This window comes from Neomonachus schauinslandi, chromosome 9, assembly GCF_002201575.2.
Source record: "Neomonachus schauinslandi chromosome 9, ASM220157v2, whole genome shotgun sequence".
Taxonomy (NCBI): Eukaryota; Metazoa; Chordata; class Mammalia; order Carnivora; family Phocidae; genus Neomonachus; species Neomonachus schauinslandi.
In genome coordinates, this window is record NC_058411.1 from 96,840,209 (window position 1) to 96,855,186 (window position 14,978).

Consider the following 14,978-nt stretch of genomic DNA (forward strand, 5'->3'; position numbering starts at 1 on the left):
TTTAGCGATGAGATTGAAGGTATCCAGAGGAACTGATATCACGGGGAAAAGCAGCATTACCAGAGGACTGTGAGAGTGCAGACACTTGCTCTTGTCCTGAGGGGACAACACAGGTCCATCTGGCACCTTCGTGAGAATGAGAAGGGCGCCCGTCCGGGCCGGAGGGGCCCTGCAGAGGCACTCTTAGGTAGGTGGATAGGGCTTCAGTAGAAATTTGAGAAAGATGCCCTTCCTCTAGGGCAAAAGCTGGCCCAGCCCAGGCCAGTTACAAGCGGGAGAAGGGTGAGCGGCTGGGTCTCCTCCGGCCTCTCCTTGCCACCCGGCTCCTCAGTGCCCGCAGAGCCCGCATGCCCATACCCAGTGCACCCCTTTTCAAAGCTGCTCCCACGAGGCCTAAACAGTATTATTCTTTCCTCTTTTCTCCCTTCTTGAAGCACCCTGACCTAAGCAATGGGGAGCCAACCAGGAAACTTCCTCAGGGTGTTGTCTACGGCGTGGTGCGGAGATCGGATCCAAATGAGCAGAAAGAAATGGTGGTGTATGGGTGGTCCACCAACCAGCTGAAAGAAGAGATGAACTACATCAGAGACGTGAGTCATTTAAGGATGTATGTTTGTTTTGCTTATACTCCTTTTGTAGCATGTGAGACGGTGGAGTGAATGTAATAAGGCCTTTTGGAAGAATTCCTAGCGTTACCATTTTGGATGGAAATGTTTCTACATATCTTCACGGTAATGTTAAAGGTGCAGATGAAATTCTGCAGTGAGGTCTAGAGTGAACTGCTGGAGGTGACTAAGTAGGGATGCTCAGGAGACCAAATAACTCCCATCTTCCGTGTATAATATGGAGGCTTTTAAGTGATCTTTGCTTATTATGTTGGACACTCCATTCCCAGCACATGAGTTTCAAAAACTGTATACATTTGGTTGCTTTTGGCTGTAAGGAACAGAGAAGCCAACTCAGAAAGGAAATTTGTCTCGTGTGGGGATACGTGTAGGGGTAGGTAGGCTCTGACCAGGGCATGTCCAGGCTCCAGTCCTCCTTGTCTGAGTTTCCCTTGATTCTGGCCTTCAGCTTCAGGCTCGTGGCATCATCTGAAAATATCATGGTGTCTCGAGGAAGAAAAGAGGCCACTCATCTCTGGTTTCTTTTTAGAGGCCCTTTATTAGGCTTCTCCTCATGTCTCATTGGCCAGCGTTGGGTCACATGCCCATTCCCAGTCCATCCCTGGATGGATCCCCTGGCGAGGGGAGTGAAATTGATTCTGGCTGGTTCAGACCAATCAGTTATGTTGAAACAGATGCTGAGAAGTCAAACACAGTAGACACTGTCCGTCTCAGGCCAATCAATGTCATTTCTTTGTGTTTAATATTACATTTTTTAATTTTTTAATTACACACTTTTTTCAAAGAAATTTGGAAAATACAAAAATGTATAATAAGAAAATAAAACCATCCATAATTCCATCATTTAATTAGAACTGTGGTTAAGGAACATTTCCTTCTAAATTTTTTATTTCTTTTCATCTGTGTCTCCATCCATCCATCCATCCATCCATCTATCTCCATTCCTTTTTAGTTCTTTGGCCTCCCAGTGCCTTTGTTGACCAAATCAGTGTGATTAGATGGAGAGGGAATGAGTTTCTCTGACACTGATGGGCCCTGAGCACCAGCCTGTGGACTAGAAAGTGCTCATGAGAAGCAGAACAGTGTGGGGCAGTGGGGTATCCCCTGGACCTCGGTTCAGTGTCCACCTCTGTGCTTGGCCCAGCCAAGCTTTTGTTCTCCCCGGGCTTCAGTTTTTTCCTGTATAGATTGTGGAGGTTGGGAGGGGACCCCTGAAGTCAAAACTGCCAGCTTTTTATTTGGAGTGTTTGCAGAGAAGACACAAAGTCATGTTGTCAGCTTTCGTATGGATTTTTTAAAAGAACATTTCTTATCAAATATTAAAAATAATAAATATTGTGAGCACCTTCTTTCATGAGTCTTGAAAGATTTGGATACTTACATAATTAAAAAGGAATAAAAACATCTTGTCTTAATTGAAAATAATAATAATAAATGCTTAACAGAGAAAATGAAGGAAAACCAAAAAAGGTACACAAAAGCACAGGACAAGTGTGACAACCATCAGCCTCAAATCCCCAGTCATCCTACTCTGCAAATATTATTTTTAATCATTTTTCCTGTATAGAAGCAACTTGAACATTCCTAGTCTCCCCTATTTTTCTCGTGGAAATACTTAGTCCCTTCTCATATGTCTTAGATAACAGGGTACTGCTTTAGAGGTAAACCTTTGAAGCAGAGCTGAGAGTCGCCAGTTGCCCAAGACACAAACAGCAGGTGGAGGCTGGTTGTGAACCAGGGATGACATGTGCTTAGGACACAGGGGTGGTTCTGACCTGAATTACCAGCCTCCACTGGGACCTGCAACTTAAAGTTAATTTCCAGGTCCCACCTTCTATAGGTGACTTCAGATCCATCCCTGGCCTGCTTATCCCTAAGCACGTTTAGGGGATTGTTGGTTCTCTCTTGCCATGAGTGACTCTGGCCCAGCTGGTTTCCTGAAGTATTTGCCACCCAGCTTGAGAGCCGGCCCACTGCGCCCTGGTGAGCAGCAGGAGCACCAACTCAGGGCCACGGTGAAAGCCATTCTGTCTGCCCAGAGTGAAGAGTTGTGTTTTGGGCCTCATTTTCCCAAAATGTTTGTAGATAGCAGCACAAAAGTAGACTCTGTTATGAGAATTCGTTTAGGGAAAGCTTGGCACCTTAACTTAGACCCCGCTGCCGAAATCTTCACCAAGATGCAGTCAGCCCTAATAAACATGCAGTCTGATTTAAAACCATGTGCTGGCTATGCAAATACAGCTTCAGGGTGAAGTCTCTGCCCCTCCCATGCTGTCCCCTACATACCCCTTATCCCAACCAACTGTTGCCTTCCAGCCCTTTCTGCGGTGGAAGTTCTGGAGCTCTCTGCAGAGGGCTCCCTTGATTCTTCTTTTCTATTTGAGGACCGCTGAGCTCTCCACCAGAGGGGCAGCAGAAGGGAGGAGATAGGGTCAAGGTTTTTTGTTTTTATTCATAAAATTTTTAAGGACCTGGTTCCTCCTTCAGAAGCGCTACTATAGAGGGACTTCATCAGTGGTTGTGTGAACAGGTGTCTAGGGCACCACCCTGACCTTTGTTATACTTCATGCCTTGTGTGTTATTGGTGATTATCGAGGAACTAATGTTCAAATTTATGGTCTCTCTAAGCTCATACTTCCCTGCTGCATATTCCAGATATTTAATTGCTCTTTGGTAGTCAGAGCAGAGACAGGGAAAATTAGAGGTTGCTTTTTGGTTTGGGTTTTTTTTTTGGTTCTCCTAGCCACCTGTTTATAGAATCGACTTGTTATAAATTTTCAACTTATAAGAATGCATGATAGGGACGCCTGGGTGGCTCAGTCGTTAAGCGTCTGCCTTCAGCTCAGGTCATGATCCCAGTGTCCTGGGATCGAGCCCGGCATTGGGCTCCCTGCTCTGCGGGAAGCCTGCTTCTCCCTCTTCTACTCCCCCTGCTTGTGTTCCCTCTCTCGCTGTGTCTCTCTGTCAAATAAATAAATAAAATTAAAAAAAAAAAAAAAGAATGCATGATAGGAAAAGGGGTAAGTCTTGCCTGAATGTGTTTTGATAGGTGATAGCTGAATTTCAACGAACCATTTTTTCTTCAGAGCTTATTATTTGGATAATTAACCTTTGTTAATAATTATAATATATAATCATGATGCATATTTATTATTATTGGTATTATTTGGATAATTCTCTTGGCTTCTAACTAGGCATTAGGAGTGATTTTCTCCCTTAATCTCCCAAACTGTCATGTTCTTTTTTTTAAAGATTTATTTATTTATTTGTCAAAGAGAGAGCGAGAGAGCACAAGCAGGGGGAGCGGCAGGCAGAGGGAGAAGCAGGCTCCTTTGCCTAGCAAGGAGCCCAGTGTGGGCCTCGATCCCAGGACTCTGGGATCATGACCTGAGTCGAAGGCAGACGCTTAACTGACTGAGCCACCCAGGTGTCCCCCAAACTGTCATGTTCTTAAAATTGTTTTTTTTGTGGGGCCCTCCTGTCATTTGGGTTTCAGCAAACCTCACATGAAAATGTTATAGCTTGATCTCTAACTAGCATCTTTGTGGGCTGCAGGTGAGAGCCACTTTGGAAAAAGTAAGGAAGCGAATGTATGGAGACTATGACGAAATGAGACAGAAGATTCGACAGCTCACCCAGGAATTGTCAGTAAGTGAATATCTCAGTGACTTGGAAATATGGAGGGGTGGTAGGGCTTAGTACTCCCTCTGAGTGGCTGGTGCCTGAACATATTTGAGTTTATGATGTTCTTTGCGAGTGGAATCATATTTTAAATGAACTGAGGGAATTTTATCACAGAATTAAGTTTATTATTTAAAGGGATGTTTTTGTGGCAAGAATAATCTTTACATTCAAAGCATTCCCTCCACAGTCAGGGATAAGACGATGAAGCCAGCTATCATCGTTACGATTTACGATTGTACCTGAGAGACTAGCCAATGGAATTAAGCAAGAGAAATGAATTTAGAGGTATAAAAACTGGACAGGTAGATGTAAAACTGTCACTGTTACAAACTATATGATTATATATCCACAAGTGAACCAGTGAAAAATAAAAAACAACTATAAAAAACAATTTGGTAAGGTAGCAGGGTAAAAAAATTAATAGATACAAACAAGTAGATTTCAGTATACGAAAAACAACTGGTAAGAAGAAATAAGAGCAACAGAAAACTACCAAATATCTAGGAGTAAACTGTACCAAGAGGAAAGACATACCATGTGCTTAGACAGGAAGTGCCAACTTTGTAAGACGTCAGTACTATTCAGGTTAATGTATGAATGTAATGTAACCCCATAAAAATACCAACAGATTTTATGTTGTTTCTACAACTGGACTAGATGATTCCAAAGTATACTGAAAATAAATATGAAGAGTTGAGGAAATTCTGGAAAAAAAATGCAATGCAATGAGGAAGACTAGCTCTATTAATATTACAAGAAACAGAGCCTCAAAGATTAGGACAGTATCATATTGACACATAAATAAATAAGCATCCATGAAAAAAACCCAGAAATGTACACCAATATATGATAAATGTAGCAACTCAAATAAAGGGAGGGAAATGGACAAGTCAGTATATGCTGAGGGGACAACTTATATGCTGTCATGACAGACTTATATCTGGATGAATTCCAAAGAGATCAAAGACTTAAATTCTGAAGATAATATTTAAAAGTGCCAGAAGAAAACCTGTGTGAGTTCTTTTATACTCTTGAGATGCGGAAGGCTTTTTGTTACTCTGACATGAAATCCCAAAACCGCAAAAGAAAAGTTTCATAACTTTGACTACACTGAAATGAAAGATGTGTGCTGGCAAAAACACCAAAGTCCAATGAGAAACCTAGCAAAAATGATTGCCCTTCATATCCTAGATAACAGGCTAATTTTCTGAGTATTTAAAGAGTGTATAGGGCGCCTGGGTGGCTCAGTTGGTTAAGTGACTGCCTTCGGCTCAGGTCATGATCCTGGAGTCCCGGGATCGAGTCCCATATCGGGTTCCTTGCTCAGCAGGGGGTCTGCTTCTCCCTCTGACCCTCCCCCTCTCGTGTGCTCTCTCTCTCTCATTCTCTCTCTCAAATAAATAAATAAAAATCTTTAAAAAAAAATAGTGTACAGACATCAAGAAGAAAAGGCCACAACTCATAAAAATAGGGAAGATATTTGTTATAGATAACTTTTAGTAAAAGAAGGATGAAGAGCTCTTAAATGTCTGACAGGATGCTCTGCCTCATTCTTAGTAAGAGAAAGTCAATCAAACCATCCTGAGATGTAATTTTTACCTATGAGACTGGCATCCCTGTAGGAGCGGACAAGACACAATTAGCAGTGTTGTGGAGAACAGGCAGATTGCTGGATAGGACGTAATTCTGAATCCCTCTGAGGGTGAGCAGTTTGGCAGTATCTACAAAATTGCAAAGGCCTCTATCTTGTGACTTAGCAGTTCTGTTCTGAAGAATGTATTCTGTAAACTCTCACATGTGAAATGACGTATGTATGAGCTTAGTTATCACAGCATTGTTTGCAACAGTAACAAGATTGGAGACCTAAATGTCCATCAAGAAGGGGAAAGTAAGGGGCATCTGGGTGGCTCAGTCGTTAAGCGTCTGCCTTCGGCTCAGGTCATGATCCCAGGGTCCTGGGATCGAGCCCCACATCAGGCTCCCTGACTTGGCGGGAAGCCTGCTTCTCCCTCTCCCACTCCCCCTGCTTGTGTTTCCTCTCCTGCTGCGTCTCTCTCTGTCAAATTAAAAAAAAAAATCTTAAAAGAAAAAAAGGGGAAAGTAAAATAAATTACCACTCTACAATAGAATACACAGAATTAAAAAAAAAAAAAAGAAGGGGGCGCCCGGGTAGCTCAGTCAGCTGAGCATTAGACTCTTGATTTCTGCTCAGGTCGTGATCTCAGAGTTGTGGGATCGAGCCCTGCGTCAGGCTCTGCACTGTGTATGGAGTGTGCTTAAGGCTTAAGTCTCTCTCCCTTTGCCCTCCCCCCCACCCCCATTCTCTCTCTAAAAATAAATAAATAAATCTTTTAAAAAAATGAGGAGGGAGGAGGAGGTGGAGGGGGAGGAGGAGGGAATGGGAGAGGGGGAGGTAAGAATAAAAAGAACAAGTAAGCTCCTCAGAAAGAGATGCGGAAAGATTTCAAAGATACAGAGTAGATGGTAAAAAAAAAAAAAAAAAAAAGAAAGATACAAGGAAATATGTACAGTGAGCTACCACTTGTGTAAAACAGGAGGGGAAAATAAGTATGGTTAGATAGTTCTGTGGATGCAAAAGTAGTTACTAGAAGGATAATCAAGAAACCAATTAACCGTGATTCTTAGTTGAGGAGCAGAGCGGGCCAGGTGGTACCTGAGCAGATGGGACACAAGTGATTGATTTATTTTAGTGTCTACCTTTTATATTTTGTAAATGTTTGAACTACGTGAAGGTATTACTTTCAAATTTAAGAAAAAATAACATTCCTCTGGTTTAAACAAGCTAATGCCCGTGAGGAAAGAAAATTTTTTTATACTTGTGATTCATAATGTTGAAGAAAAAAAAGTGCACGTATATATGACACACTTTCCATAAAGGTGAGTATCTGCAGGAAGGAAGCACGGTTGAACAGTCGTGCCTTAGAGTTTGGCGCATGGCTTGGCTGGGAGATGACCCGCTGAAGAGCGAGCCACGGCCTTGATTACAGGGGTGCGGGCGGATAAACGTGCCACGGCCGCCCAGCCCGTTCCCACGGGCCCGCGGGGGCAGGTCCCCCCCCACAGGCCACCGCCCGTTCCGTGGGCCCCCACACCCCACAGGCGTCCACCCGTGAGCCTACCCCGCGCCCTTACCCCTACTTCCCCGGCCTCCGGCTGCGGTATGGCCGGCCCTTCTTGCACGTCTGGCGTGACCCCGCTGGAACTCTCGCTGCTGAACGCGTCTCCGACGTGCTGCACACGCACGCCTGGCAGGGACCACACAAGGGCGGCGGCAGCCCCAGAACGCGCTGGAGAAGGGTGGGAGCCGCCCGCGTGTTCTTTCCGCGGTGAGTAGGAAGAGCAGGCTGGCAGGAGAAGATGTTCCAGCTGGGTCCTAGGCGCAGCAGCGCCCCTTCTCAGCTGCTGGTGCGCAAATCCCTGACCTCCTCGGATTCGGTTCCCTCCACCATATAAAGCGGGGTGTTCTGGCTGCCGCATGCGTGATGAGGACCAAGCGAGGCCCTGCGGGGGGACATGTGAAGGAAGAGGGTTCATGTCTTTCCCCTCTCTGGGTCATGCCGATGTTGACTTTGTAACCTTAAGCTCTACTTGAACTATCAGGAGAAGGTTCTAGCCTAACCGAAGCTTGTTGCGGGTATATATGGTTTTGTGTAACTACCTCATCCTCTGCCCAGGCTTCCCAGGCTCGGCAGGAGTATCTCGAGAATCACATCCAGACACAGTCGTCGGCCCTGGACAGTTTTAATGCCACGAACTCAGCCTTAACGTCAGACTCCATTGGCCTGCAGGTACTCATCTGCTCACCGTTAGCCCGGGGCCCTCTGTTGCGGGGCAGGCACGCCTCACCAGGTGTGGGCCCTGTGCGTTTGTAGAAAAGCAAGTCACGGGATGTCTTCAGATCATTATGCGGGATCCTTCAGGCACGGCCACAGTAAAGACCCCGCCAGGACGTGAAGGGAGTGAAAGGAAGTGCTTCCAAGAGGAGGCTCTTAACCTTGGAGTTGAATTTGTTTTTGCCTTTGTTAAAATGCGAGTTTAGATCCTGAGCTCCATGCTAGAGGTGGCCCTTTCTCCAGCAGGTACCCGAGTGGGTCTTAAGTGTCAGTGCCTAGAACTGCACATCAGCCCCTGCTCCTTGCAGCCCCGGTTTCAGGAAGCCCCACCCAGGCACGGGAAAGACAGACTTAATCACAGGCGGTCTGTAGTCACGCGTGGCCAGGAGCTCCCAGGGGCTGTGAAGCACGTTTGCCTAACTTAGAAATTATTTCGCAAGAAAAGAAATCCTATGCATGCCGACAGGGAAGCAGAGAGACTCAGGATCCTCCAGATGTGTGTTGTCAATCCGCTTCCACTTCCGGAGGATTGCTCTCGTGAGTAATCTGGTTTGCTGGGAGCTCACCAGGCCAGTGCCACCCGCTGTCACCTTCCAGCCGAGTCCTGCATCTCCTATGCAAATTAACTTGAAAGTGTTCAGGACAGAGTGTTACATTCACCAGAAACCGCTTCCTTGGCTTTAGTTTCCAGATACAACAATCGTTTCTGCCTCGCCTCCAAGTTCATTTGGTTCTTATCTTTTTACCCTCCTCTTAAAGGTCCCAGGCTATTACTGTCCTTCCCTGTTCTACGTAAATGACTTGTCAGATAAACAGATTTTCATGTTGGGGTCATCCCCTTCCCCATGAACCTAAGGTCCAGTAACAGCTGGTAGAGCAGCAGTGCCAACCACAGAGTGGGCGCCGCAGTGAGCCCCGGTGGCTGGGAGGCCACTTCTGGTGGGGTCTTGGAGCCTCACCCTTTTCCTGGTCCTTCTTAGTGCACGCCCGGTTTCCCCTGGCCTCAGGCCTGGCCCTGCTCTGGGTCTGGTTTAGTCAGTAGCCTTGGCTTTCCCTTCCTCCTGCCATCCAGAGGGGTTGGCCAGGTCCCTTTCCTTCTCTCTGGGGCATCTTCTCACTCCCGGCTAACTGGGAGATGCCGCACCTCCCCTGAGCTCAGACCTGGTTGGTACGGGTACTGACTTTCTGGTTTTTCTTCCCCACCGTTACTTCCGATCTGCCATCCCACTGGCGCCCCAGGCCGTGAGGTCAGCTGTTAGAACAGGGTCAGCGGTGACCCAGGTACCCTGACTGGTTCCTAGTTATGGTCCAGCCTCTTGGCCTGGGGCAGACCGAGGAGCTTTATCATGAAAATATTAAAAACTATTGTTAAAAAGAAGAAGAAGGAGAAAAAGGAGAAAAGAAAGGCACCATATCACAGCCAGGAAATTCAAGTGAGTCTGAAGATAGTTGGTTTCTTAATTCTGCAAGGCCCTGACCTCTCCCATTGCCCAGACGGTCCCATGTTCATTATTATTGACCGTGAGACCAGACCCTTGGTTTGATTTCAAAGAATGTCAGAACGGGAAGGAACTGCTGATCTCCAGTCCCCTTGTTTTATGGATCAACAAGCTGAGGCCAGCAGAGAGAAATGACTGGAACGAGGTGTCTAGCTTCTAGCTAGTAGCAGAGCCAGGGTTAGAACTCTGGTCTCTGGGTCCAGATGTAGGCTCATGAGCACAAGAGTTGTATCTGTAAAGCCAGTGGGCCTTGGAGGGGGGTGGTGGGGCCAGGTGGTTTCTAAAGCCCCTTGCAGCTCAAATATTTTCTGATTCTGTGCTTCCAAATGGCTTCTGTATATTCTTTAATATCAGTGTACCTCCATCAAAAGTCTTTTCTCCTGATTCAAGGAGGTTTTTTTTATCCAAAGGGGAGGCTAAGGACTTGAGGAAGCTTCAGGGACTGATCATCTACAAAGAGGACAAAGGTGTTAGAAAATGGGTCCAACACCAGCATTTCCACGTCTAACTGAAAGTTGAGCGCGACTTGGGGAGGTGGTAGATGGTGCCCATATCCTGGTGCCCAGTGGTGAGAATTCGGGTTATGGAGGCCATTCTCTGTACGAGGAGTTAACCAAGTAGAACCCAAAGCATTAACTAAACACCAGTATGTATTTAATCGTTCTTGCTCCGGTGGGTGGCCTGGAGCAGTAATCAACAGGCTTCTGACGCTTGTCAGGCACCCCTCCGAGTCACCAGCCTCTGCTCCTGGTGCTCCTTCGTCGCCGCCGTGCTCTGCGAGGGGAGGGTGACGCCCTTGCGGCCATTACCAGCACCTCAGCCGTGCTATCCCGTGCTGACAGGCAGGCCACAAACACAGCAGTGACGGCCCCTTTAAGGAGGAAGGGCAGTATCTCCATTCTCCAAAACACGTTTTGTTTTTCGATTTTGTTGTGGGAATTTGAAAGATACAGAAGACACAGGGAAGGAAACAGATATCCTCCGTAATCCTCCCACATAGCGATAACCTATTATTTGGATTTTGGTGAAATTCATCCTAGTCTTTAAAAAAAGTTTCTCTGCATAAATACATTTGAACAAATGCTTATACATTTTCCTTCTCAAAATGGGATTTGTTCTAGCCTTACTATTTTCCCAAAACCCAATTTTTTTCTATGTGAAATGATGCATTATGAACATTTTTCCTTGGAAAGACTCCATTTTAGGCCGTTTCCGTCCATCCTAAGCAGTGGGCAGAGGCTCGCTGACCTCTTGCCCACGGCTGGGGGGACCCTCAGCCCCCCAGACACCAGCGTCCCGGCTTGCAGCTGCCGGGGCCTGACCTCTCTCTCAATGGTTAATGGCAAAGGGATGTCCCGGTGCATGCCTCTGGCCATGTTTACTCACTTCGCTGGATCTGGTTTTGATTTCTTTTTCGTGTCCCTAGAAAACCCTGGTGGATGTTACTTTGGAAAATAGCAGCATTAAGGATCAAATGAGAGATCTGCAGCAGACCTACAAAGCATCCATGGGCCAGCTGCAGGAAAAGCAGAGGCAGCTGGAGGTGGCGCAAGTTGAAAACCAGCTGCTGAAAATGAAGGTAAAGTGGGGGAGCGCTGATGTCCCCCTGACCCTTCTCTTCTTTCCCGTTTCTCCTCTTTCTTCCCATCTTCGGTAATTCCATCTCCTTTCCCACATTTTTGGGGCCAACTCCACAGGGCCGGGCTTGAGGGCACTGAGGGGGTTTCTGTGTTCGCTGCTGTCAGTCTAGATTGGGGTGCCCCGTGAAGACCCCCAGCGGGCACTCCGGCCCCGGCGGCCTCAAGGGCTGCTGAGACCATCGTCAGGGCGCTGCTGTCACATACTGAGAGGGCCCTGGGGGTGCCCACAGGCCTGGGACTTCAGAAGCTTCACTATTTAGATTTTCTCTGACGTCTCGAGGTCTTTCTGTCTGGCGTGAGAAGAAAGAGCCTGAGAGCACGCGGGAAGAAGATCCGTGGGTGACCGAGGGCTCTGGGCAGTGTCCCTCTTGTCCACCAGGCTGTGCCTATTCCTCAGCGGGGCTTCTCCTGCCTTGGAGGTGTTAAGGCCCCTTCCGGATGTGAAGGCTGGATTGATCTCCTACCCCCTGGTAGGAGCAGACCCCTGGGTGGCTCGTAGAAGGCACTCGGTAAATTACTTCCTGAATGAATTTGTTCGTACTTAAGTCTGTGGCTTTCCAATTGTGTTCAACACAGCATTAGGCAATCCTAGAGGGACAGTACCTCCTAGGTAGTGTATCCACATAATCTATTGCTCAAACCAGAATACGTTTGGGAGTGAAAGGTGGTGCTATTAAGAATTGCGTTGGGGGAGGGGCGCCTGGGTGGCTCAGTCAGTTGGGCACCCGACTCTTGGTTTCGGCTCTGGCCATTATCTCAGGGTCGTGGGATGGAGCCCTGTGTTGGGCTCCGTGCTCAGCGGGGCGTCTGCTGAGGATTCTCTCTCCCACTCCCTCTGCCCTTCCCCCTGCTCGCATGCCCTCTCTCTCTCTCTCTCAAATAAATACTTTTTTTTTTTAAATTGAGTTAGGGACACACACAGGGACATGTGGTCCCCCTTCGTGTGGGGCTGCCTCACACGGAGGGAGGGGTTGCCACATTACACTGTGTCGTCACTGTGATTGTCACCCCATGGGTTTGTGCCCGCACAGTCTGCCTGGCCAAACACAAACACCCTGACCAGATTGCTCGAGAGTAGATCAGCTGCTCTTTGCCTCACTTCAAACAGGGCAGCTCTTCTCTTTATTATTTCATATACTGTGTGTCTGAATAAGAGTTAGCTTTGAAAAAAAGAGGTGTGTTGCTGGAAAAGCCAGAAAGTACTGCTGACTTTTTCTTCTCTCCTGAGCTGGGCCTGCACAGGAACCAGGAGTCCCTGGCTGAGTGTTCCCCAGACCAGGTGGGAATGTTTCTAGATGCAATATTTAGGAAGGCACAAATGTATGGAAAGGCTGGCTCCAGATTTCTTACATGAGCTGAACTTAAGTCTCTCCTAGGTACTGTTTGGCCAGGGTAATTAGTGGGACAGATTCAACTCCACGTGGGCAACTTGACTTCAAAGGCTTCCCCACTTCTCTGACATAACAAAATTTTAAAATAATGTATGCATGTGGTGGTGCGGGGGGGAAGAGCCAAACTGTATGAAACTGTATGAAAGGTAATCTAGAAATATGCCTGCACCATTTTACATCCTCACCAACGCTTGGTACTGCCTCATTGCTGATGGCCATCCCAGGAGTGGGAAGTGTATCTTGTGGTTTTGTGTTCTCTGATAACGGATGATGTTGAGCATATTTCATGTGCTTCTAGGTCATTTGTATATCTTTCCAAAGAAGAAATCTATCAGAGCCTTCACCCATTTTAAAGTTGGATATTTTATTATTGAATTGTAAAAATTCCTCATATATTCTGGATACAAGTTACCAGATATGTGATTTGCAGATCTTTTCTCCCACTCTCTGGGTTGTCTTTTCACTTTCTTGATGGAATGGCTTGAAGCACAGAAGTTTTAATACTAAATACTGATGAAGTCTTTCTATTTATCTTTTGTCACATGTGCTTTTGGTATCCTAAGAAACCATTGCCTCACCAAAGGTCATAAAGATTTACCTTATGTTTTCTTAGAGGAGTTTTATAGTTTTGGCTTTTACATTTAAGCCTTTGATCCATTTTGGCTTAATTTTTGGCTATGGTGTGTTAGGTGTCTGTCTAACATCGTTCTTTTGCATGTGGCTATCCATTTGTCCCAGCCCGTTTGTCGAAAATACCATTCTTTTCCCATTGAATGGTCTTGGTAGGTAATTTCTTGAAATTTATTTATTTTTTATAACAGATAAATGATTTACCTTAATTCAGAGTCAAATCTACAAAACAATATATTCAGAAGTAGAATATCTGTATCTGTAATATCCCCTTTTGTTTCTTATTCCTTCCTTCAATAGGTAACCTTTGAATTTTTAAATTTTATTGCTTATCCTACTCCGACCCAATTCTAATAGTGTAGTGATCTTTTTGTCAGCCTACAACAGAATATTCCAGAATTAAAAAAGCATCTCTTTTGAGGTTAATTAGGGTGTGGAAATCTCATCCAGAAAAAAAAGTTTGTTAAAATTGATAGCATAAAAGATAATAAAATTTCAAGATCAAAAGACATTAGGCAGGAAAAGTCCTTAAAAAAAGGGATTAAGAAGACTGAAGCATGGACACATTTTAGAGAGAATTCAAAATTTTTTAGAGGTGGGGGGAGGGACAGAGGGAGAGGGAGAGAGAGAATCCGAAGCAGGCTCCACACCCAGCACGGAGCCAGACTTGGGGCTGGATCTCACAACCCTGAGATCATGACCTGAGCCGAAACGGAGTCAGACCCTTAACCGACTGAGACAGCCGGGCGCCCTGGGAGAATTCAGTTTAAAAGTGGCTAAACTGGGGGGACAGGGCTGATACTTAGGTACATTTCTGTCTTTTGAAAAATTCACTCACATGGAGGGTCTTTGTGTAAAGTACCACCTTGTCTCTTTCTACCCATCGGCTCGGCCCCACCTTCCTGCTGTCCCTCCCCCATGGGTCCCTGCCACTTCTGTCTCCCGCACACGCCGTGAGAGGTGCTGGTTCCCCGAGCCGGCAAAAGCCGGAGCTCTGACGTGAGCGTCTTTGTAGGTGCAATCCTCCCAGGAAGCCAACGCTGAGGTGATGAGGGAGATGACCAAGAGGCTGTACAACTGGTACGAAGAAAAGCTGCAGGAAGAGCGGCAGAACCACAGCGCCGAGAAGGAGGCTCTCCTGGTGTGTATGTCCCAGCGGCCGATGGAGTAACAGAGAACATTCGGCCTGTTCTTGCTGGGAGGCTGAGGTAGCAGGGTTTCTGCTGGGAGGCGTCAGCGGACTCTAACGTGGGTGAGGGTCAAGGTGCTTACTCACTGGCGCACTCACTCCCCCACTTCTCCCTCCCTCTGTGCGTCCCCCTCCTTGCTCAGGAGAGCCCCCAGTCTCTGCCTCTGACCACACCCGTTTCTCTGGCTGGGCTTGCCACTTGCCAGTCTCCCGGCTGGTCCCGGGCCTGCGTGCAGCTGCGCCCTCTCTCCCGCCATTTGCTCCCCTTGTCCCGAGATGCCCTCCTTCCCTGCCCTTGCTCCTCCCTGAGCTCAGGCAAAGCCTTGAAAGTGCCACCCTCCCCATGCGTGAAGTCCTTGCCATCCATGAGAAGTGTCCTGTGCGTTTGGGAAGCCCACACTCTCTCTGCGCTCTTTGCTGTGGCGTTCTGTGGTCCCTGTTACTAGAGGTGGACTGTACACCTCA

The 14,978-nt window shown here is 46.9% G+C and overlaps 1 protein-coding gene across 3 annotated transcripts in view; it reads left to right on the forward strand.

Annotated features, from left to right (window-relative positions):
• LOC110583999 (myocardial zonula adherens protein) overlaps positions 1-14,978 on the forward strand; it is an 86,133-nt gene that overhangs the window by 24,550 nt on the left and 46,605 nt on the right. For all 3 annotated transcript variants that reach the window (XM_021694026.1, XM_044918262.1, XM_021694027.1), the window contains exons 3-7: positions 435-590; positions 4,182-4,274; positions 8,006-8,119; positions 11,090-11,242; positions 14,340-14,465. In XM_021694026.1, the coding sequence (XP_021549701.1) occupies positions 435-590; positions 4,182-4,274; positions 8,006-8,119; positions 11,090-11,242; positions 14,340-14,465 (642 nt within the window). The remainder of the gene's footprint in view (positions 1-434; positions 591-4,181; positions 4,275-8,005; positions 8,120-11,089; positions 11,243-14,339; positions 14,466-14,978) is intronic.